The sequence below is a fragment of the Pongo pygmaeus genome, chromosome 1 (assembly GCF_028885625.2).
Source record: "Pongo pygmaeus isolate AG05252 chromosome 1, NHGRI_mPonPyg2-v2.0_pri, whole genome shotgun sequence".
In the NCBI taxonomy this organism is placed as follows: Eukaryota; Metazoa; Chordata; class Mammalia; order Primates; family Hominidae; genus Pongo; species Pongo pygmaeus.
Window position 1 is genome coordinate 223,440,212 of NC_072373.2, and position 25,441 is coordinate 223,465,652.

General features: G+C 40.1%; 2 protein-coding genes across 12 annotated transcripts in view; both read right to left on the bottom strand.

The window, feature by feature from the left end:
* Positions 1-213: 213 nt before the first annotated feature.
* Positions 214-10,567, bottom strand: VAMP3 (vesicle associated membrane protein 3). Its single transcript, XM_054441055.1, has 5 exons — positions 10,256-10,567; positions 8,133-8,202; positions 4,336-4,494; positions 3,484-3,535; positions 214-2,030 (listed from the first exon to the last, which is right to left on the bottom strand). Coding segments are annotated over exons 1-5 (303 nt in total). The 5' UTR covers positions 10,258-10,567; the 3' UTR covers positions 214-2,010.
* Positions 10,568-11,953: 1,386 nt separating this feature from the next.
* The window catches only part of CAMTA1 (calmodulin binding transcription activator 1), a 980,974-nt gene continuing 967,486 nt past the window's right edge, over positions 11,954-25,441 (bottom strand). For all 11 annotated transcript variants that reach the window (XM_054441126.2, XM_054441083.2, XM_063668430.1 and 8 more), the window contains one exon: positions 11,954-15,201. In XM_054441126.2, the coding sequence (XP_054297101.1) occupies positions 15,169-15,201 (33 nt within the window). In that variant the 3' untranslated portion in view covers positions 11,954-15,168. The remainder of the gene's footprint in view (positions 15,202-25,441) is intronic.

Consider the following 25,441-nt stretch of genomic DNA (forward strand, 5'->3'; position numbering starts at 1 on the left):
CACTTTTCACAAGGGGAATTGTTTTCTTCTGTTCACTGGGGTATGGGGAAATGCTGGGTACTAAAAGGTAGAGTACCTAGAGAGGGGCTGGTGAGAAAAGGGGAAAGAGTTTCAGGGCTTCTAAGGGACAGGTATGGGGAGCAGCAAGGAATGGCAGTTTTAGGACTTGGACCAGGTGCAGCTATTCCTCTACAAGGAGCACAGGTGCCACAATCATGTTTATAAACACTTTATTTAGGTGATTACAGTGGGTAAGTTCCCAGCTAAGTGCACAGATACAAGCGAGGTATTTCTGCGTTAATGCAGGAGCCAGTGGGTTACATGGGTCTGAGCACTGTGGCCAAGGGGCGAGTACCAAGGTTTCAGAGTCAGACCCCAGCCAGAGACCCTGCGCTGAGGGTGGGCTAATGTCCTAACACTGCCAGCTGCTTTCTCCTCACAGCTGGCCACACCGCAAGGCATGTCTTCAACAGTAAATCATTTCAGCGATGTTAAGGGAACAGACGTTAAAGAAATGGAAGCTGTGTCCTGGTGTGCCTCAACTGTTGCTAATTTATAAGTCATAATAGCGTGTGAACAAGAGTTTTAGAATATTCCAGTAACAATGAGCCACAGAGCGATAAAGTCTGTGTCTTTCTCCCTCAGTGCCTCCTTGCCTGTTTTCTTTCATACCTGAATTCCCATCTTTAAGCTGTGTATCCTGATGTTGAGTCTCATGCATACAAGAAAAGTTTTTCCGAGGACAAAGTTTCTGCTTCCAGCATTCCCATCAACAGCATTCTCTGCAGTTGATGGTATCAAAGCAAAGGTCTCTGGTTGGTTACTCTCTGTGAAAAGAGCCATTCACCCCGACCAATGCCTTATTGCTGGCATAATTTAGAAAACTGATTTAGGAAGCAGAATGTGAATACACATAGGAAACAAACTCCAAAAAGTTACAGTTTATCTTCATATTTGGGCCAGATAATGATCAAGTTCATAGGTGGTCTTACTTGAGGCTACAGAATTGTTGCTTGCATAATTATCAGAAACATGTTGGAGTCCACAGCTGATAATCTGCCAACTGCTGGGTAAAACTCTTATGAGATGGTCAGAGTCTACCTCAAACCTTCTGTAACCCCCGTGCAAAATACTGAATCAGAAGGGGAGCCACACTGTCTACAGCCTTTCAAAAGGAAGAAAGGCCTATTAAGATGTAGAAGGTTCACACACAAGGTAATGACTTTAATTCTGAAGGGGCACCTTGAGTTCCATTTGGCACGTTTCTGAATTCAACTGTCAGGAATACACTTAAGGCCATTTTATCGGTATTTAACTTTTTGGCAAAATAGAAGCTTTGGTCGTAGCCATAGTTCTTTAAAAAAATTTTTAAAGAGGTTATTTCTGATTAAAACAATATTTTTAGTAAGTGATATATAACAATAACAACAACGTAAACATCTTCAAATCTAATGCAAGAGCAAAAGCTCTTCACCAGCATCTTATCTTAAATACAGCGACAGTCAGTAGTGCTTACAAAAAGTAGAGGGTTCTCTTCTAGGTAATCAGAAAATTATCAAAATAAGGCACAGCCTGTTGTTATCACAGATTTGTGTTAGGCAGTAGTGTTTTTTTCTGGAAGGCACAAGTTGGAAATCTGATTACCCAAAGGTTTAAAATGTGGTTCTGAAAATAATGCCGAATGACAAGGGTAACTAACTGGGAGTAATGGCAATTAATTAGTGACAACATTACATCTAGATTATAGCACTCTGGAACTTAAGAAGACCTCTTCATCAGCCCACACATAAATCTGTAAAGGCACTGTGCAAAATGTGGACGGGGCCGGCCTTACTTCTAATTTGGAGTGCATATCAAAAAACAAAGGCACGTTTCCTAGAAATTCAACTTTACATTAACACACACAAAAATTTTAGAGCTAACAGTAGGTAAGCTTGATAATATAGCAGGTTCTAATTCAAAAGTCTTGAAGAGGTTTCTTGAACAGCAGTTTTGAGTTCCGCTGGTTCTTCATGAAGAGACAACCCACACTAAGAAGGAGGAGAGATGCAAAAAGGCAGGGGAAACAACAGGTTAGTCTCCCAGTGTGAATCCCAAGCCAACATCCGATGCTGCAGTCTAAATGTGATCAGAAATTAGACTGGGCTGATTTCCTACTACTGGCTTCTCTCCATTCTATAGAGGGCTAGAGGAAGGAGACTAGAGTCAAAAGGATCCAAGTAACTGTACCTTCCTGCTAAAAGGAAACATTCACTAACATCCATCTATCGTCAAAGAAGTCATGTTTTGGTTCTCATATACGGGGCTACAGATGGCAGTGAGTTGTTTGAATATTATATAATAATAGTTGTATGTGTGTGTTTGTGTATACATATATATTATTTATTTATATAGCTATTATTTTTATTATTATATGCCAGGCACCAACCTAAGCAATTTTTATTTATTTTGTTCATTTATTTTTTTTGAGACAGAGTCTTGCTCTGTCGCCTAGTCTGGAGTGCAGTGGCACGATCTTGGCTCACTGCAAGCTCTGCCTCCCGGGTTCACACCATTCTCCTGCCTCAGCCTCCCAAGTAGCTGGGACTACAGGCGCCCGCGACCACGCCCGGCTAATTTTTTGTATTTTTAGTAGAGACTGGGTTTCACCATGTTAGCCAGGATGGTCTTGATCTCCTGACCTCGTGATCTGCCCGCCTCAGCCTCCCAAAGTGCTGGGATTACAGGCGTGAGCCACCAAGCCCGGCCAATTTTTATATATTTACCAGATCTGTCCTTTAACAAACAAACAAACAAACAAGACAGGTACTATTATTATCCCCATTTTACAAATGAGGAAACAGAAACCCAGGGATATTAAATTGCTTGTCCACGGCCATACAGCTGGATGGTGGTGGAACCAGGATGGATCACAGGTACTCCATGCTTTTAACCACTACATTACATAAAAGGAAATATATGAAAAAAATATATTCAGAGAAAAGAAGTGGAAATGAATAAATTTTCTCTAACTTCAAAGGATTAATATCAAATCTCAGACTTACACAAAACTCAAATACTTAAAACATTTATTAAAGAAAACTGAAAACCTTGGAATAAACGAACCTTTTATTTTTTTTGAGAAAAGGTCTCACTCTGTCACCCAGACTAGAGTGCAGTGGGATGATCATGGCTCACTGCAGCCTTGAATTCCTGGGCTCAAGCAATCCTCCTGTCTCAGCCTCCTGAGTAGCTGGGACTTACAGGCGTGCACTACCATGCCTGGTTAATTATTAACAATTGTTTGTAGAGACGCTATATTGCCCAGGCTGGTCTCAAACTCCTGGCCTCCCAAAGCTTTGGGATTACTGGTATGAGTTACTGCACCTAGCCAAAACTAACATTTCGGAGGGAAATTTTAATCTGAGTTCTTGTACACAAAATCAATGGTCTGTGAACACATGGAGAAGACTTTTCCAATCAGTTTAGAAAAGGGTAACTCACCGATGATGATGATGATGAAGATAACCAGAACAGTAATCCCGATTGCCCACATCTGTAACAAAACATATGTCCATATCACATTTCAAATGCAGACATAACATGCTTGTTGAAGAGTATCATGTAATATTCGTCTAGTCACTAAAAGGGAAATTTAGGTGCATACAGTCTGGAGTAATTCATAATTTCTAAAGCCTAAATTAAATGTTCTCAATTAGGGCCTGAAGGTAACTTATCTGCTTTTTAAAAGATGTTCAAATGATGTGTGGCCTCTAGCTAGGCATTTGTTTGTGTATACAAGTTTTCCACATATGGAAAGGCTGCTCAGCTTGCCCTGTGTCTCAAAGTGTCACTTGTAAACAAGGCAGAGGACAGGATACATCTGGATCTGGTTGCAGCACGCTAACTGTATAAAATCTGCTTTGGCTCGTGCTCCTGGGAGAGCTGCTTTCTACTCTTCTGTTGGGCACACTGTGGCTTTCTAGCATTTCTCTCCCTTGACCTTGGAACCATTCACAGAACTACGAGAAAACTGACCAATTCCAGCCCTCTCCTATCTGTTTGGGGCCCTGCCAGGGTAGAGGGTTGGGAGCGGCTGATGACTGTGAGTGATTTTGGATATTCCTGTTCTACCTGCATCTTCTGAAGATCAGCCACAGCACGTAGAGGATTCCTAGTGTGGGGCTAGGAAAGGGTACGCAGTCAGTGTTTCGGATTCACAGTGGACCCACATTTCCATGTGGAGGAAGTCAAACACACCTCCCAGAGTCGTGAAAGTCCATTATCTGTAGCCTGTTAATTCTCTCAGAATGGAGAAGGGGGCTTAAATGTAAAGGTGAGTTAAAAGATAATTACCTTGCAATTCTTCCACCAATATTTCCTCTTCAACTTGGCTGCACTCGTTTCAAATTGAGAAGCGCCTGCCTGCAGTGCGTCTGCACGGTCGTCTAACTCAGAGAGCTTCTGGTCTCTTTCCAGAACCTTGTCCACGTTAACTCGCATTATGTCCACCACCTAGATGAGTGTGATCACAGCAAGTAATGCACAAAGAATGGAGGAACAGGCCAGGTGCGGTGGCTCACGCCTGTAATCCTAGCACTTTGGGAGGCCGAGGCGGGTGGATCACCTGTGGTCAGGAGTTCGAGACCAACCTGGCCAACATGGGGAAACTCTGTCTCAGTACTAAAAACATAAGAAAATTAGCCAGGAGGGGTGCTGGGTGCTTGTAATCCCAACTACTCAGGAGGCTGAGGCAGGAGACTTGCTTGAACCCAGGAGGAGGAGGTTGCAGTGAGGTGAGATTGCGCCATTGCACTTCAACCTGGGCAACAGAGTGAGACTCCGTCTCAAAAAAATGGAGGCACAGAGACTTCAAAGACAATCTACGGGCACATTGTTCTTTCAGGTCAGCACTTTATTACTTTGAGCCAAACTTTCACTTTAAAAAAAATGGGCTCACTCTTTCATGATCAAAACAATCAGCACATTAAGGATAGAAGGGAATTTCCTTAATATGATAAAGGGCATTTTTGGGAAAAGCCACAACTAATATCATGCTCAATGGTGAAAGACTTCCCCCCTAAGATCAGGAACGAGGCAAGGATGCTCACTTCACACTGCCACTCAATACTGTACTGGAAGTTCTGAACAGAGCAATTAGTCAAGAGAAAGAAAAGGCATCCAAATTGGAAAAGAAGAATAAACCTATCTGTATTTGCAGATGATTCTCTCTATATAAAAAATACCAAAGAATCCACAACAAACTGCTAGAGCTAACAAATTCAGCAAAGTTGCAGGGTACAACAACAACACATAGAAATCAGTTGTGTTTCTATACACCAGCAACAAATAATCTGAAAAGGAAATTAAGGAAACAATTGTGTTTACAATATCATCTAATAGAATAAAATACCTAGGAATAAATTTAACCAAAAGGTGAACGACTTGGACAATGAAACTAGAAAACATTGCTAAGAGAAATTGTTAAGAGACATCATTAAATGGGAAAACATCCTATGTTCACACACTGGAAGACTTAATATTGCTAAGGGAGCAGTACTCCCCAAAGTCACTTCCCAATTTCAAAACTTACTACAAAGCTACAGTAATCAAAACAGTGTGACACTGGCATAAGGACAAACATATAGACTGATGGAATAGAACTGAGAGTCTAGAAATCAACCCAAGCATCTATGGCCAATTGATTTTTGACAAGAGTGCCAAGGCCATCCAACAGTCTTTTCAATAAACAGTGCTGGGCCAACTGAAGAGCCAACATGCAAAAGAATGAAGCTGAATCCCCACCTCACCCTGTATACAAAAAGTAACTCAAAATGGATCAATAATCTAAGTGTAAGAGCTAAAGCCATAAAACTCTTAGAAGAAAACATAAGGGTAAATCTTCATTACTTTGGATTTGACTGTGGATTCTTAGATACCAAAATCAAGAACAAAAGGAAAAACAGATACACTGGACTTCATAAAAATTAAAAACTTTTGTGCATCAAAGAACATTATCAGGCCAGGTGCGGTGGCTCATGCCTATATTCCCAGCACTTTGGGAGGCCCAGGCAGGTGGATCGCCTGAGATCAGGAGTTTGAGACCAGCCTGACCAAGATGGTGAACCACTGTCTCTACTAAAAATACAAAAAATTAGCTGGCCAGGGTGGTGGGCGCCTGTAATCCCAGCTACTCTGGGCGCTGAGGCAGGAGAATCACTTGAACCCGGGGCTTGGAGGCTGCAGTGAGCTGAGATTGCACCACTGCACTCCAGCCTCGGCAACAGAGCAAGACTCCATCTCAAAAAAAAAAATAATAATAAATAAATAAAATAAAAAAGAATGTAAAAGACAAGCCACAGAATGGGAGAAAGTATTTGCAAATCACATGTCTGATAAAGAAAGATTTAATATCCAGAATACATAACTCTCGCAACTCAAACAACCCAATTAAAAAATGGGCAAAGCCTGAACAGACATTTCTTCAAAGATGTACAAATGGCCAATAAGCACATGAAAAGATGCTTAACATTACTAATCATTAGAGAAACGCAAATGAAAACCCAAAGAGCTCAGTAGGATGGTTATAATCAAAATGGAAAACAAGTGTTGGCAAGGATGTGGAGAAACAGGAACTCTTGGACATTGCTGGTGGGAAAATAAAATGGTGCAGCTATTGTGGAAAACAATTTGGCAGTTCCTCGTAAAATTAAACATACAGTTACTATGACCTAGCAATGCTACTCCTAGGTATATATTCAAGAGAAATGAAAGCCTATGTCTAAACAAAATCTTTCCTGTGAATATTTATAACAGCATTATTCATAATTGCTGCAAGGCGGAAACAACTCAAAGACTCATTAACAAATGAATGGCTCAACAAATTGTGTATACACACACAATGGAATATTACTCAACCGTAAAAGGGAACATGGTACAACACGTTACAACTTGAATGAAAGTGAAAAACTTTGTGCTAAGTGAAAGGCGGCAGATGCAAAAGGCCACATATTGTATGATTCCTTTTATATGGCACACCCAGAACAGGCAAATCCACAGAAAGAGAGAGCTGATTAGACGTAAGCAGAGAATGGGAGGAAGGGGAGATAGTGAATGATTACTAAATGGGTATGAGGTGTTCTGGGGTGATGAAAAAGTTTTGAAAATGGAAAGAGGTAATGGCTGCAAAATATTATGAATATACTAAATAACACTCAATTATATACAGTTTAAAATGTTTAGTTGTATGTTATGGTAATTTTGCCTCAATAAAAAAACTCTCCTTAAAATTCCTTTGGTTAAAAAAAAAGTCCAATTTGATTTTGTAAGTAAACAGAATTTTCAGGCAGGACAGAATTACAATGGGTTTCTTACTGTGAAAATCTAAAATTTGTATAAGTTCATGAACAAAACCATCAGATCAAAACATTACTATATTATTTAACAACAGTATCTGACATAACTTTAACTGTTTTTTCAGGGCAGCTAAATGCAGAAAGACCGAAATATATTTGTCGGACAGTGACAGCTTTTAGGAATGTGGAAATACTAGTCTGAATTTCTCAATCTTTTGCTGTGGTTCTCCACATACAGCGCAGAACAAAAGATGAAGGTCCTCTAGCTCAAGAATTCTACAAATAGAGATTTGCTGAGCTAATGGAGTTTGACAGTATCTACTTTGTGTGTGTCAATGGACAACCATTAGAGATGAATTCTACAGAGAGGCTTGCTCAGGCTGGACAATTAGTAAGAAGACAAAGCATTTTGATAAAAAATCTGATCAGAAGAACTGGTCTTGGCTTGAGCAATCTAAAGACCTAATCCTTAACATTGTATTATCCTATGTTATAAAGTGGTTCTTGGGGAATGCACTCAGGCAGTGATGTTCATGTTTTAGGCATATGATTTTTTATTTTTCCTGAGCTAAATGTTATGAGCAGGTTTCTATCACAGGAAAACAAGCATGAAACCTAGAAAGTCTGACTTTTGCTTAGATTAGATCTTCCAGCACAGCAGGGAGCAAAGTTTTGTTACAATTATGATACAGTCAGAATTTGCTTTACATTCACACTTTGATGATACTTTTTCTAAACAGATTTCCAGAGTACTCATACTTGTTTAAAATTCGTATTTCCAACATTTCAGAGCAATACCTCATCTACTTGATTTTGTGTCTGCTGAAGTCTTCGATTACTGCCAGTGGCAGCAGTTGGACCTGTAGACCTGGAACATGTAAAGGCAGGAGCATGAGTAAATTACGATTCCAAATACATTTTCTTAAGTATAAAGATGTTACTCCGGGACTCTCACTGTTAACAATCTCTTACATTAGAACTAAAGCAGAAAAAGAAATTCTTCCCGAAGCAATGAATGAAAGTTTTAATTGCATTTCTTCTAATATCTCTATAATTTCCAAGACTGTCCCACCTACTAAAGGGACAAACGTTAAGGTTTAGTAGGACCTACTTTGTATCCCTGAAGTATCTGATCCCACGATAGGTAAGCTCTACTGTCCTTTTTTGAAACTTGTTCTAAGGCACACATCTGCTTGAATGTACTCAGTATTCTCCTGATCTTTTCATTGCGGCAGGAACTGTTTTCCTAGTTACAAACAGTTATAGAATGCCCTTTTTCCAATATGGAAAAATAGATTAATTTACAGAAACAGAGTCAGGAACACTGGGATGCAGGGAGTGGGCGGTGTGAGTGGAAAGGTGTGTTGAAGAAATGCCTCCTCTTTTAGGAAGGTACTCTTTTTTTTTTCCCTCTTTTGAGAGACGGAGTTTCGCTCCTGTTGCCTGGGCTGGAGTGCAATGGTGCGATCTCGGCTCACTGTAACCTCCACTTCCTGGGTTCAAGCAATTCTCTTGCTTCAGTCTCCCAAGTAGCTGAGATTATAGGCATGTGCCACCACGCCCGGCTAATTTTGTATTTTTTAGTAGAGATGGGGTTTCACCATGTTGGTCAAGCTGGTCTCGAACTCCTGACCTCACGTGATCCGTCCGCCTCGGCCTCCCAAAGTGCTGGGATTACAGGCATGAGCCACCGCGCCCGGCCCAGGAAGGTACTCATCTTTTAAAATCTTCATCAAAGGCTTTATTTCTTCCCATGCAGATCTTTCTTAACCACTCTGACTCTGAAGTCATTATTGGCTCCATTACTTGGAAATTATCACTTTGGTTTTTCAGGTATGAAGTCCCGCCTCCTCGAATAGATCACAGATTCCTGGGTCTTCTTACTCCCTTCTCTGTATCCTAGATAGCACCTAGCATGTGCCTTGGTATACAACAGTCTGATGGACTGTTTGAACAGTCACTTTACATCTGTCATGTGTCAATGACCAGGGCTACAACAGATCTCATCACCGTCCTCACGGAGTTTAATGTCTGGTAGGTAAGTAAGGACCATGCCGTGGTGCTAGACTCTTTCCATGCATTTTCTCCTTTAACCCTCATAACTCTCTGAAGGGAATATTACTCCCATTTTACACATGAGTAAAGTGAGGTTTAGAAAGTCAACACAGCTGGCTGCAGGACAGCTTGTTTTTAGATCAGGTCCTGTGTACCTTGGATCTAGATCTTAACCACTGTGATCTATTGGCACAGCAGCCTCAGCAGGAACATTCGAGGGGGGTCCCCAGCTCCTGGAAGAAACCCGGGGCTTCCTCCGACGGTGAGCAATGAGCAGAATGGAGGTGGAAGAGGGAGTCCTTGTGATTCTTAACCATTAGCATTCTCTGAGTCTTACCACTGGAAGCACGGGTTTGCAAGGTGCTTTCGCTTAAGAGAGCGAAGGCCCACGGTTAAGTGATTTTTCCAGTGCAGATGCCCCTAGCTAGGCAAGGAGCCCGGCCCATAGGGGCTCAGGACAGGGCCGAGGTCCTTTCTTTCGCAACTTCCAGGGCCCAGCGCAGCACCCGGCCGAGAGCGGGCGCTCCCGAACCAGGGCTGTCGTCCCCGTCCCTCTCAGGGACCTCGGGGACTAGAAGGGGAAGGCGCGAGGAGCGGGCTGCGGGCGGGCAGCTCACTTCCTCCGGGAAGCGCCTCGCCACCCCGCCCTTGCCCCTTCTGCGTCCGCCCGATGGCCGCGGGACCCGCCTAGTCCGTCTGCAGCCCCGCGACCCAAGGGCCACCGCCCACCCCCAGGCCTCGGGATCCCCGCGCAGCCCCGGCCTGCGTCCGGGTGGCGGCCGGCGGCAACTGGGCAGTATGGCGGTCCCAGCGCGAGCTGCCGCCTGCGGGGCCCGAAGCCGCCCGCGTCGCGTAGCGTCACTCACATTTTGCCAGCTGCGGCGGCGGCGACGACGGCGGCGGCGGCGAGCGAGGGTCAGTAGAAAAGCGAAGTTGGGACCGGAGGCCAGGGAGATGGGCGGGACGGCGCGGCGCGGAGCAAAGACGTCACTAGGCGGAGCCGGCGGGAGTGGGCGGGGCGCGGAGGAGGGGCGCGCCGGAGGTGGGCGGGGGCGTCGTGGATGGGCGCGTCCAGGGCGGGGTCAGAGCGAGACGTCCCCTCCCTGGACGAGGTCACTTGGGAACTTGAGGGCCACAGGGGTCCCAGGGCGGTCCGGGCTCTGAAACGCAGAATGCAGGTCAATACAGCTCCCTCTCCTCACCGCCGTCCGCGCTGGCGCTTGGGGACGTGGTCTGTAAACCTGGTGCATTAGCCACTGGCGAGGGACTGTGTGGATAAGTGAGGGTGGGGGCAACTCATGTTATTCTGGGCTCGGGACCATTTCTAACAGTATTAGAGACAGATGATTGGCTTCTGCTGAATGTTCCAGATTAACCTAGTGATCCTGAGGGCACCATGTTTCTCTAAGAAAGTAGTTGAAATAGGAAGTCCATTTCGGGTATTTGTCACATGGAATTGGGTTAGGTTCCCGCTCATGTTTTCATCGGTGACACACATATTTGTCACTGCAGATCATATTATAATCTGCTTACGAGAGCCTTGGCATCAAGGCTGTAGTTCCTTCATTTCTGTATTTTCAGGCCCTAGCACAGAATAGGTCCTCAGGTTTTGGTCGAAGGGAGGGAAGCACAAATATGAACGCACTGAGTTATCTTGTATATATTTGTCACTGAAATATTCCTACCAACACAGTTACCTACACCAAAAAATAAAACACTTAATAGGTCATTGGTGGGTCTCTTAGATGAGAAGTGAAAAATACAGTACTTAAATACTATGCTGTTTTTTCCAACTCTAAATAGAATACTTTGAAAAGGGAAACGTTAGTACATATTCGAATAAACGAGAGTGTCACAAAGGCAGTGGGATTTGAGCTGGGTACTGGTGGAAAAGAACTTTCCAAGTAAGGGCTGGGCAAACACCATGAACAAAGACAGCAGTGAAAATGGACGCAGTGTGCACAGACCACCTAGAGGGTGCAGGTTGGGTACAAGTGAAAAGAAGACTGAATAAAGAGGATAAACAAACAAGAAAAATGTCATTTAATTGTAGTGGGCCCTGGAAACCATTGACTCACGGACGTGGGAGATCCATGATGCAAAATTTCTCTGGCAGTAGCGGCCAGATGGATTAGATGGAAGAGGGAGCACTAGGGAGATAAGGAGAGGCTCTGCAGTGAAAGGGAATGGAGCAGCGATGACACAATACTCAGAAAGGACGACGTTCGTAATCTGCTGGAAAATGCCTTTTAGAAGACTTCAGAGGATTGTAACTGAAAACGTGAATTAAATTAATGTCTTTATCTTTCAAATAATTGTACTGCCTTACACAAATGATTGGTATGTTGAGAGGTGCCTGGAAAGATAGGGGAAAAGCTCTCTGAATGGTGGCTGGAAGACATTTTTTCTTTCATGGACCTAGCTGAAACAATGTAACATTCAATGTCAAAACATTACATCTGGATCAGAAGGAAATACTTGACATTATTACATATGTTTTGAAACATGTGCCCATGACCTTAGATTTCACGACCCGGTCACATTAAAGCAAAACACACACGTAGTATGGGGAAATTTTCTTCATTTTTAATTTACAGCAGAAAGAATATAAAGCATTCAGAAAACATTTTCCATATTTTAAGGGCAATTCAAAACATTTTGCATGGTTTCCAGCAGCTGAGTTCTTCAACAGATCCATTGATTCAATGATGCTTTACATGCACAATTACAAAAATAAAACTTACAAAAAAGAAGACATCTAGACTAGTTTTACATGCAAGTCTCAGGGACCCCCCATTGGGCGCCAACTACTGTGTGGAACTGCCATAAGCGACCGTGCAGCCAGAGAGGGGTTCGTATTATTGTCTTTATTTCGTTCACACAGTACAGCTGATTTCGAATGGGTAACAATAGCAATTAAATCTTCAGGAGATAGAATAAGATTAGCTATTAATTTTATAATGAAATCCTACTCCTGGCACTTGGGAATTCAGATTATCCAAGAAAGCTGCGCTTACCTATCATCTTATATTCGAAATTAAGATTCATAACCAAGAAAAAGCGGTCAGAAATGCTTCGTTTCAGTGGAAGTGCATTTTTGCCTCACCTAGGATTCACAGTTGTACTGGTAGGTTACACCGGTAGGCCTTAAACCTACTTCCTATCCCCTCCATGAGAACCCTCTTAATTCTATGGAAGTCTCTATCATCTGTCATTTTCTAACGTATTCAACTAATAATGTAACATGTGAAACATTAAAAAAAAAATGTGAGGGTTAAAGCAAATCCACTGAGGTCATTACTCTGGTTAAAAGATCAGTTATTTGTACCATAATAAATGGAATAAAGATATCTAAATTCAGTATTAATAGAGGATATTCTGAAAGAGCTGGCTCTCACGTTCTATTCCCATTTATGAATGCAGTTGTGTTTGTAAATTGCTCAGTGTCCACCTATAGGTCAAATTGTGTAAAATAATAGGTATCTGGGGGACTGCAACAGCTGCAACATAACCCACACATTTAAAAACAAAATTGAGTCAGGTCAGTTTACAAATGTACAGGTGGCTACTAGTTGTGGGGCTGTCACTGTTGTCAAAGCTGATCACAAGCAGAAAGACATATACTGTACAGTAATTCGAGGTTGGCAGTGAAAGGAAGTAATTAAAAAACAAGTACAATTATAGAAAAGGCACCAAGAGCACTGACCCCAGTTTTTACCACAATCTTTTTGTATCTACCTTCCTTCCAAAGACACCAGTTTAAAAGCTTATTTGTGAATATTTTTAGGCTTCACAACAAGCCTTGAGTTTTAACTCACAGTTGGCAGCCAGAACCAAGAAAAAACATCTCAGCTTTACACCAACTGATCCTCAGACGTAACCTGGGAATTTTAAACTGGCATCAGCAAATGCAAACTTTATTCTCTCAATTTAACATTAGTAGTTTAACTGTTAAAAGCATCAGATTTCTTTGGCTCCTCATTATGTGGAAATAGTAATATACCATGCCATCTCTTAAAAGACCAGTCTGCATCTTTTTCATTGTTTTTTTTTTGTGCAATTTTATTACATTTTCTGATTTCCAGCAGGAGATATGGAAACGTGACATTTTTCTACTTTTCGTACTATTTCTTTTGTCAGGTTTTTTTTTTTTTTTTTTTTTTAAATCATTCTAAGTGTTCTTTGTTGGAGTGAGTGGATGGTGTTAAGCTACATACTGATTCATCTTATGATTATCTGTTTTGCAAAAGTAACTTAATTTTCTTAAGCAGTATTAGCATTCACATTACTTGGCACCATTGGCAAAAAAATTTTAAATAAAATAAACTAAACTCCTGGTAGCCAAAATTAAATGTAAACATATCCTTTTTTTTAAGTAATGTTACTCTGCCTTTTTTCCTAAGTCTAAATACAGTAGCTCTTTTTTTTTTTTTTTTGCAGTTTAGTCATGCTTTAGCAAAATGTTCTTCTAAAGAACATTTAAAATAAAGTACTCTTATAGTGAAATAAAGTTTTTTTGTTTCATTTTACAGACCATAGCCACTAATGCTTTGCTTTTGTTCATTTCTTTTTTCTTGATTTCATGCACATATCTCTTTGTTTTAATATATACAATATATACAAACAGTACATCCACATTTTTCTCGCTCATTCAGACAAAACTATACAAATAATTTTATCTTGCCATGTTATTGACCTTTGTGAATAAAATATTTAGCAATTAATATAATCCCTTTCAAATATTTTCTCACTTTTCATTTCTACCTTCTATATATACACAGAAACTGCTCAGTTTGGATGAGATATAGCCAAAAACATGGAATTTACTGGCCAGAACGCAGCACCACACTGATTGTTTAGGTGGCAAATGTCCAGGCAAGGTTCGTGATTCCTTAGAATTACTACAGCTTCCAAGGTTACTAAAAAAGGCTACATGCTTTACCAATTCTTAAGTAATTCTCATTGCACATGAAAGTAAGGCAAAAAAATTAAAGTGCTGAACATGAAAAAGGGGACAAGATGATTACTACCCTCGCAGGTTCTTGGAAGGTGGTGGGGACAAGAAAATAGTTTAAACTCTGTGAGCTGCTTCTCATTATTTCCCATGCATTACCCGTTTACCACACACCTGCCCCTCTGCAAATTTCCACAAGACATTAAAAACCTGCAGATTTCAAAAGTTGCATTAAGTGTGCTGTAGAGATTAAAACAAACAAACAAACAAAAATAAACAGTGAAGGAAATGAGAACACACGGACCCAATAAAGATTTTTGTATGATCTAAGCCCTCCACTGAGAATCAGTCCCAAAGATTCAGCTTCTTGGAAATAACCGGCAGGTGCAGGAACAGCATTCTTTTTTTTGTTGCTAGTATAGCCCCACCTTTTCTTATCTATATTTTTGGTATAAATATTTGTACAGTTCCACACGATGTTTGAATACAGCCCTATATGAGAAGGAAATGGCTTCTTCCTGAGAAGAGGAAGCCTCTTTCAATTCCTCCTGGATGTCTTGATTTCCCGTGATCCAACAGAAGATTGAGTTCCAAGATGTCTTGCTGATCAAATTAAAAGTTGTCCATGAAAGTGCAAATGCAATGACCAAAACATTCCTGTTAAAATCCTGCAGCTGATCTCCCCAAAACTGCAGAGGGATTTTGTATGTGTGTGTACGTGTGTGTGTGTGCGTGTGTGTTGTTGTTGCATGTCTCTGCTAAAAACAGAAATGAAAACAGTCTGAAAAGCAATGTCACATTGCTAAGGGATGCTGCTGTATGTCTTCAAGTTCCTTGGCCTTTTTCAATTCTTTCACTCTGGAAGAGAAACAAAACAAAACAGCAGGCGATAACTCTATAGTGAATTGTGACCAAGTAAAGGAAAGGGGTATTACCACTCCCTCTGAACTGAAAAGCCAAGACTACAACCCTTTTGAGGACTGACGGCAAAAGAAACTCCTGTGAAATCGTTGGGGAAAATATTCAAAGAAAAGATGTGACCCTACTTAAGGTGAAAAAAAAAATCATTCTAAAGCTTTGCTCTACATCAAGTGCTCTAAGAATAGAGCAAAATCAAAGTCTAATGTATTAAATCAAGTGTGACAATCACATGTTTATCTTAATAAAAATTTAACTATTCAAATAACTTTCTTTTTAGTCTGGTGGACCACCATTAATGTCCTATCACTCTGTATGATGTAAATTAGGGAAACTGTACATGCATTTATTTAGCTTTTTTTTTTTTTTTTTTTTTTGAGACAGAGTCTCGCTCTGTTACCCAGGCTGGAGTGCAGTGGCACCATCTCGGCTCACTGCAACCTCCGCCTCCCGGGTTCATGCCATTCTCCTGCCTCAGCCTCCCGAGTAGCTGGGACTACAGGCGCCTGCCACCACGCCCGGCTAATTTTCTGTATTTTTTAGTAGAGACAGGGTTTCACCATGTTAGCCAGGATGGTCTCGATCGCCTGACCTCGTGATCCGCCCACCCAGCCTCCCAAAGTGCTGGGATTACAGGCGTGAGCCACCTCGCCCGGCCTATTTAGCTTTTAATATATCTAGGGATTAAGCTACTACTGCTTTGTTCATAGACTCAAGATTGTTAGCTTTCTTGAACCTAATCATACATCTGTACTACTCTACTCCTTCACACAGGTTTTGTGGAGACTTTGATTTTTATAATTCCTTACTTTCCTCCCATTCCACATTGTAACTTAAAAAGACATTCAGGTTCCTCCTCCCAGTGATCCCAGATGGACAGCCGTAGGGTGCGATACTGATAAGGTACTTTGTTCTATTCATCAAACATACTGTAGTAAACAAATTTACGTAACATTGTTATAGACTGAGTCATGGAAAGTTCTTATCAGCAAATTACTTATTAATTATCACTGCCAATCTGTAATTTTTAATATAAAAATCAGTCTCAGTTTTTTTGGATATGGCCACCTGATGTAGATGGGGTGCTGGGGAAGCAGCTGTCTGCCGTAAGAGTATTTCTCTATACTGACAATTACGAACCTGCCTTAATAGCAGAATGATCGAATGTAAGGCAATGCATGTGGTGTAAGTCACAGTTTGTGGTACTGCATACCACATAATAACATTTGTTTCCCAAAAATGGGTGTAAGAGACTGATTTAGCCAAATAGGAGCAACAATTTCTTAGGACACCATACTCTACCGCAACAGCATGATCAGGAAAAGGTGGATTTGTCATGGTGCTATACAGAGGGCCATAATCTCAAAAATATTTTTCTGATTCTCTAAGAGGCTCTCCTATTATCTTAAGTCATACCAGTAAAGTAAAACTTTTTTTGTTTTGAGACGGAGTCTAACTCTGTTGCCCAGGCTGGAGTGCAGTGGTGCGATCTCGGCTCACTGCAACTTCTGCCTCCTGGGTTCAAGTGATTCTCCTGCCTCAGCCTCCCAAGTAGCTGGGATTACAGGCACGCACCACCATGCTTAGCTAATTTTTGTATTTTTAGTAGAGATGACGTTTCACCATGTTGGCCAGGCTGGTCTTGAACTCCTGAGCTCAAGTGATCTGCCCACCTCAGCCTCCCAAAGTGCTTGAATTACAGGCATGAGCCTACCAGGCCCGGCCTCAAGTAAAACTTGATAATACTCAGGCAGAAAGAAAATATTGTGAAAAAACCAGTAATCAGTTATTGCTATATTGTATAGGTTGAGAGTCTGGAATGGCACATATGGTATAATAGCAATTTAAGAAAACATTTATATTTACCACTTCCAAGCAGAATCATTTCTGAGTATTCTGCAAAGTTGATACAATCTCTTCATAGAGAAGATGCTCTCTTTTAGAAGAAAAGCTTTATGATGTTATCAGTAATACTAAAAAGAATGATAATCTTTGAAAGCTTGCTTATTGGTCTGATTTACTTACTACATATACCAAGCCCTAGCTTGGTCCTAGTGTGACTTTTATAAATGACAGTGACAAACAGTGTATCTCTAAAACTGTTGAATCTTTTTTTGTTAACAGGTATAGTTAGAATACATTGCTATGTTCATGAGTAGATCCAAATATCATTTAGTTTTAAATTTTATAATTAAATATACCATGGATTAATTTGGGTCATATTACAGTATAGAATTGTACATCACTATAGGTCCCTAATTTTGGACATGCATACTTGATAAATAAATGGCTTTTTAAAAATTGAAACATGCTATAGTCTGTTCAATTTTTAAACATGCAATATCTATACTAACATCCCTTTGGCTGGAAATGCAAGGCATGCACTGATGCCAACTTTGCTTCTGGACATGCAATATCTGTACTTGTGCAGACCTATCTGCTGAATTTCCGCAGCGTGTGCATGCCACTTCAGATGCTACGTTTTCTTTCTGCACTAGCACAGAACTCATTCACAAATATGCGACAGTGACTCCATCACTGATGAGATGTCTAGAATTTGAGGAATTCTGAACTCAAAATCTGATAGCATAAACACAGCGATGTTATACATTCACAGTTTTTCTAGAATGAACAGGAATGCTTTAGAAATATTAAGTTCATCATTGAGATGAAATAAAAAGGAGAGTGAATTATAAACCAGAAATGTTTTATGTGGCTTCATACCAAAGAACCTATAATCAGCTGGTCAGGGTAGGTATAATTACCCTAAAACATTTTTCTTTTAGTTAAAATGGTCACATTTGTTTTTGCAGTTTTTTCAGTTTCTTTCAGAACTAATTAAAAAGTTAAGTTTTCATAAGGTTTTAAAGTTGTCATGTAAATACTCTATGAAATTAGTGATGGCCTCACAGACCAGTAGGTTAAGGAGAGATGCATGTCCACCTACAATATCTACGCAGGAGAGATGAGAACACTGCAATTTTCAGATATATTTTCCAGGCTTTCACAACTCCTGAGTTAAAGTGGAGAATTTGGTTCTTAGCTTCATGATAAAGTTATCATAGTATGCTAGCATTATACATGACATCAAAATGACTTAAATGGCACAAACATTTTTTACAGAAAGTCGTTCGAGGAGGAATTAGAAAAAAAAGGGACAAATGAGAGAGAAAAAGTATTAAATTCCAATAGCTATACAGGTTACTTAATAACTGTTACTTTATGTAGTCCTCACAACACTGCCATTAGCTCCAACTTGTAAATGCAGAACCTGAGATTTATAGGAATTAAGCAGTCTGCCCCAATTCACACAGTTAATAAATGGCAGAACAGGGAATTGAGCCCAGGTTTGTCTGACTTCCAAACCTATAGTTTCAACATTCCACTGTCTCTAAAAATATCTCCCAGGATAACACAGAAGTTTTTTAAAAATCATATTTTATTGTTTTTTCCAAAAGACTTTATAAGAAACATGCATCTGGAAAATTTCCATGGTATGAGATGAAATTAACAACAATTACATTTTCTCAATTCTAAGGTGTCATCTTTTATAAGACACTACATTGATTTTATGAATAAAAATCATTCTTGGTGGGGGAAGACCCTCACATAAAATGTACTTACTGATTTTACAACACAATTATTTAGAATCCTAAAACGTGTGAAAAGAATGTGTGTAAGAATCAAGGGAGATTTTTTTAGCCTTATTCTCCAATTTGCAATTTATAGACCATATAAGATGTTAACTTACCTCTGAAAGTTAACATGAAATTGAGAGGCTTACTATCTGCCCTAGTGAAATCATAAATGAAGTTTTATGTTACTTGAGAGTAGATTATTAGGATGAGACAGTGGGGCTTAATTTTTGTTTTGTTTTAAATCAAATGTCAACTGGATAAAATAATGTTTGAATGTTATATTGCCTTCAAACAGAAAACAATTATATCACCAAAGTGATTTAGAATAACATATACTAGAATTTTAAAACAAATTTTAAGAAATAGATGTTTCAAATCAGGGTGTTTCAAATGGCTAAATTTATGATCACCTTGTTATTAGTTAAGGACATGAATGATTATTCAAGCAGATGTTAATTAAAAATAAATCTTTACCAATGAGAAGGATAAAAATAGAAGTTTAACCATTATTATCTCTGGGTGATTCTCCTTAGTTATTTGTATTTCCAGAATTCACTACAATTAGTATGTGCTGCTTTTTGTAATAATAATTATTCCTGCTTGTTAGCTTTTATTTTCTCCACTTATTTAGTGACAGGGTTGACCAGGCTGGAGTGCAGTGGAACAGTCATAGCTCACTGTGGCCTGGAATTTCTGGGCTCAAGCAATCCTTAGCCTCAGCCTCCTGAGTAGCTAGGACTACAGGTACACATCACCATACCTGGCTAATTTTTAAATTTTTTTGTCTGGACAGGGGATCTAAATATATTGCCCAAGCTGGTCTTGAACTCCTGGCCTCAAGCAGTTCTCCTGCCTCAGCCCCCAAAAGTGCTGGGATTACAGGCATGAGCTGCTTGTTAGTCTTAAAAAAAAAAAAAAGTGAATTAGATGGTTTTCTATCCGTCTGTTACTAATCTGTCTTACAAATGCTGTGTTCATATTATGTAAAAACAACTGAAAAATTCAGTGGAAGGAAAAAAATTCAATTTTGTAGACTGAAACCAAAATCAATGGACTGAACTGGTTTCATTAACATTACCTATGTTGTAAGCAAATTTTTCAGTATACAAACTTGGTAAATATAGACAAGAATTTTTGAAATTGGAATTAGACTTGAAAATTCAGGACCTGTGGTCACCATATCTATTGAACTTGGAACACAGGTGCATGATAAACTTTTGTTATGTTACACAAACTTAACTAAGGGTTACTGAGTGCTTGGTTCTCTTAAGGAATTACAACTGTTAGACTCATTCAGGGCTAAGAAAGAACTGAGTCTAAAAATGTCCAGGTTATCTAAAAAAAAAAATTATAATTGCACTTACTTCTAAATTCCCTCACACAGAAGACAGGCAAAGCAGTCTTCCCTGAGCTCACAGAGGCAATGCAGGACAGAAGCTACAGTTCCCACAGCACCAGTGCTGCCCTCAGGAGAGCTGTGCGGCCAAATTTCTGACTCCTATCAGTAACTTGCAAAGTAGAACTCTTATTGGCTCAGACTTACAGTAATTAGAATAGCAAGACTGACCTGTTACCATTCAGCTATTAACATTAAAGACGATCCCAGTATTTCCCCAAGCATTCTAGGCTGAGAATAATCACCACTCTGGGATACCGTTGTAGTCTCAATTCCCCCTTCCCAAAAAGTTGCATCGTAATGTACTGAAGTGATGTCGTAAGCAACAGCACTGAAAGCCAGCAAAAGCCCACAGGGTTTACTTCCATCAGACGTCCAATGATCATTTATGAATCAATGAAGTAGGCCTGCTTCAGAAACTTGTAGCAAACAATGGCTCCATGGGTAAAGCGTAAGGCAAAGCTGCTTCATTACATCTACTCAGTGATGCTCAGCCAGAGAAATGTCTCATGAGTCAGTGGAGTTCAGCGGGAATATTCTCGCAATGCTGGACGTCAAAAATAGACAGGGCAGCGGATGCGGCTTTCTGATTATTACCTGTTGCTTTGAGAGCTGCAATAGCTTGTGGGGAATTTAGGAAAAGAGAGATCTTGCCATTTTCCAGAAATCTCATTTGGATTGCAAAACAAAAAAGACAGAGAGGCCCAATAAGAATGACACAGAGCATGTTGTCTGCAATTTAACACACACCACTGTGTTCCAAAAATATTCATTTCCTAAAAGAGGCAAGTGAGACAAAATTACTTTGGAGATTTAAAATACATCCATGATGACACATCCCACATTCACGTCTTACTTCTCATGAACACATCGGGCCACTTAGAAACTATGCCTCATGCCAAATTGAGCTACGGAAGTGTGAGAACACATTTGTTGACCCTAGAGCACTGTTTACTTCTCAGTACACTTCCCCGCATTGTTAGAGAACTGTCCCTTGGATAAAAGTGTACATAACACAGCCAAAAGTGTAAGCGTAATTTTCAGAACTTGGTAACAACCCAGTGCAGCTATGACCCGGGGCTGTTCTCAGAAGCACACGGCAGAGCTGCTCCGTTGAGACTACTACTTACCAGCTTCTGGCAAAGTGTTTGGAAACCCGGTTCTCAAATAAAAAGAAAATATGTTGTTTGAAAACATGTGACTAAAAAGTGTTATTTCTTCTTCCTCCAATTAAGGTTTTATTCCAGTAAAATAACTGCACCTGCCTTTACTGAACATAGGTGACTAGGCCAGCAGTTTATAAGAGATAGGTTATTTAAATACTAGCATTCCCACTGCTTTTAATAACACCCATAGTGATTGTTAACAGTTTATAAAGCCTTCTCACAGAAATAGTGTCTCGTATCGGGAAAGGAGGAATTTGTCTAGAAACTGCTTTTCAGAGAGCAGTGTCACTTATCTATGAGAACATTTTCTACTATCCATGAAAAATAAATGTCTTAGAGAAGTGGAAAGACATTTTCTGTCTAGAAAAACAGGCATTTTAGTTTTTATTTTTTAGGTCAAGCAAGTCTCAATACGTTGAGGATAAATCTGTTATGTAACTGAACTATCTGCTAACATATGAGGTATCTTGGTTTTTCTCTATGCAACTGAATAACATCCTGTTAGATATACTCAAAATCCAACTGAAAGTATCGTTTCAGCATATGTACTTTAAAAAGTTTCTTAAACCTTAAAAATCCTTCAGTCACTTGCTGAGGAATCACTTTTGTTGATTTAAATAATCTCTTTGTGTAGAACAAAAGTTCTCTCCTAAATACAGCTATTGTGTCCAAGACAAAAACAGAAAAAACAAAAAACAAAACAACCAAAAACCCTGATGGCAGTAGCAAGAGTTTGTTAATTTCACTTTAAGTTACTGGATAAATTAAGAGGTAGGCCTGAAGGAGAGGGGGGATAAAAATGAGCTGTACTCAGTGAAAAATATTTGGTGCTTTTCCTTAGCCTTCCCCAAGCAAAAGACTAAACATTTCAAGATACAAATGGTATTTTCTGATTGCTCTGCTGCTGGAATTCGTCTGTTGTGTCTTAATTCTGCCTTTTAGATCTCCCCCTGCTCCACTGATGTAGGAGTTTGGGTCAGTATTAGTGTTTTACAAATACTGTCCCATAAAATTTAATTCTGTAAGTTTCCAAATATTATTTTTCTTTTCTTTTCTGAGACAGGGTCTCACTCTGTTGCCCAGGCTGGAGTGCAGTGGCACGATCATGACACACTGCAGCCTCGACCTCCTGGGCTCAAGCAATCCTCCCACCTCAGCCTCCAGTAGCTGGGAAAATATTTTTCAATGTATAAACCATGTTTTAAATATGGAATAGTTTACAAATTAACAAAATAAGTATATTATCTTTTTTTTTTTTTTTTTGAGACAGAGTCTCACTCTTTTGCCCGGGCCGGACTGCAGTGGCACTATCTCAGCTCACTGCAAGCTCCGCCTCCCGGGTTCACGCCATTCTCCTGCCTCAGCCTCCTGAGTAGCTGGGACTACAGGCGCCCGCCACCGCAACCGGCTAATTTTTTGTATTTTCAGTAGAGACGGGGTTTCACTGTGTTAGCCAGGATGGTCTCGATCTCCTGACCTCGTGATCCGCCCACCTCGGCCTCCCAAAGTGCCGGGATTACAGGCGTAAGCCACCGCGCCCGGCCCCAAAATAAGTATTTTATCTTAACATAATTTCCAGGACTATATAAATCTTCCTCAGAGAATGCTCTGCCTCCCAAGACTAATTTCAACTTGGGGATTGTTAGAGGGAGTGCCACTGTGACTTCTCCGATGGAAGGACGAGGGAGAGAAGATCTTATTGGTAATCATACAAAGCCTTATATATGCTATTCCTTGGTTCACAGAGTTAGCTAAATATCACCAGGATAGAAGGAACCTTCTCAGCCCCCCTCTCTCAAACTTGCATAGACGTTGTGAGGCCTAAGGCGTGTCATGAGATTCCAACTTTCCATGCATGAGTAGGAGTTTTAGGAGTTCACAATAGAATGCAGCAGGCATTAAAGAAATTGAGGTTGGGATTCTGGTTTGCATTGAAAAGCACCTTCTGAAAATGTGCTCTTAAAAATGGTCATTAACATACCAGAAACTAACAAGTTTCAAAAACGCATAAGCAACCATCTCCCTTAAAAAAAAAAATGTTGTCTTTGCAGCAGGTGATATTAATTGCATATAACATGCATGATACTACAACTTGTAATTAAACTGAACACTAGGGCATGCATCTATTCTCTTGGAGGTTTTTTAAAATGGAAAGAAATATTATCTATATATATGCAGAGGGTGAGAGGGAATAGAGGGAGAAATGGAGATTTTTGTCCTCTTTTTTTCTTACATTTCAAAAAAAACGTCTCCGAGCCAGCTCTATCACAAGGGACCCGAAATATTTTAATTGAGAACAATTCCCTAAGTCTAAAGAGGATTAATTAGTTAAGTTTACATAAGAGTATAGCTGCTTTTTTTCCCCAAAAAACAAATTTTTCCTTTAGCAATTATTTATAGTTTTAAATAGATGAGCCTTTAAATCTTTAAAATTTTAAGGCTTTTTAGGCTTTTCTCTTTTTTTCTTTTGAGACAGAGTCTTGCTCTGTCGCCCAGGCTGGAGTGCAGTGGCACAATCTTGGCTCACTGCAACCTCTGCCTCCCGGGTTCAACAGATTCTCCTGCGCAAGCCACCATGGCCAGCTAATTTTTGTATTTTTAGTAGAGACACGGTTTCACCATGTTGGCCCGGCTGGTCTCGAACTCCTGACCTCAAGTGATCCGGCTGCCTCGGTCTCCCAAAGTGTCGGGATTACAGGCATGAGCCACCACGGCCGGCCCTTTTAAGGCTTTTAAATCTAGGGTTAAGGTCATTATTAAGAACTTATAAAAACTAAATTCTTCTATCATCAAGTTGGCATACTACAACCTGTGGGCCAAAATCTAGTCCAGTATCTATTTGTATAAATAAAGTTGTATTAGAACACAGCCATAGTCATTCATTTATGTGTTGTCTGTGGCTGCTTTCCTGCTACATTAAAAGAACTGAGTAGTTGGGACAGACCGTACAGCCCACAAAGCTTAAGGTGTTTACTATCTGGCCTTTCAGAAAAACATTTGCCAACTTCTGGGTTAAAATATAATAAATAAAGATTAGCATCAACATAAGTCTAGTTAGATGGGAAATAATATCTCCAGAAACATTAGCAGTTTTAAGATTTTTTGAACTATGACCTCTTCTCAGAAATCTTAAAGATGACTAAATAAAGTATTAGTGTAAGGTTAAGAAGAGGGGGCATTGAATATAGTTGAGTTGATAGAGATAATTCCCATGTTATAATTTCAACTCATTTTTTCTCTTAAGATTATATATAAGAAACAAGTTGTCAAATTAATCTAAATTCATTTAAATTAATTAGATTTTGATGAATTCTATTCCTGGCCTTTTTTTTTTTTTTTTTTTTTTTTTTTTTTTTTGAGACAGGGTCTCGCTCTGTTGCTCAGGCTGGAGTGCAGTGGCATGTTCACAGCTCACTGCAGCCTCAACCTCCCAGGCTTACATGATCCTCCCACCTCAGTCTCCCGAGTAGCTGGGACTACAGGCATGCCCTACCATGCCTGGTTAATTTTTTATCTTTTGTAGAGATGGAGTCTCCCTGTGTTTCCCAGGCTGGCACTGAACTCCTGGGCTCAAGCAATCCTCCCACCTCAGCCTCCCAAAGCACTGGGATTATAGGCATGAGCCATCGTACCTGGCCTATTCCTGGCTTTGAAAAAATGGTTTTCTGATACTAAATCTTTTATTATAATTCAAACACATTATAGTTGCTTCTGGGAGACTTTTGCCTTTTGCCCTGCTTACAAATTAGCATCATATTCTAAAATCTCAGGAACTAAAATTACTCATTGTAATTTCTTTAAAATTCAAAGCCTATTGGAATCCCTACTCTTGTTATGTAGAATATAAATATTTGAGACATTTCACACCACATTTTCATTATTCAGCATTACCATCAAGTGCTGGAAGGCCAGTTCACTATTTCATAATCAATGTCCTGGGTTTGTTCTGAAAGGGCAGCCTTGTACAGTGACTTACCTCA

Coding starts and splice junctions, on each gene's coding strand:
- VAMP3 (XM_054441055.1), bottom strand. Junction 4,495..8,132: donor CACAAAATCAAGTAGATGAG/GTATTGCTCTGA, acceptor ACACTCATCTAG/GTGGTGGACATAATGCGAGT. Junction 3,536..4,335: donor ATTGGTGGAAGAATTGCAAG/GTAATTATCTTT, acceptor GTTTTGTTACAG/ATGTGGGCAATCGGGATTAC.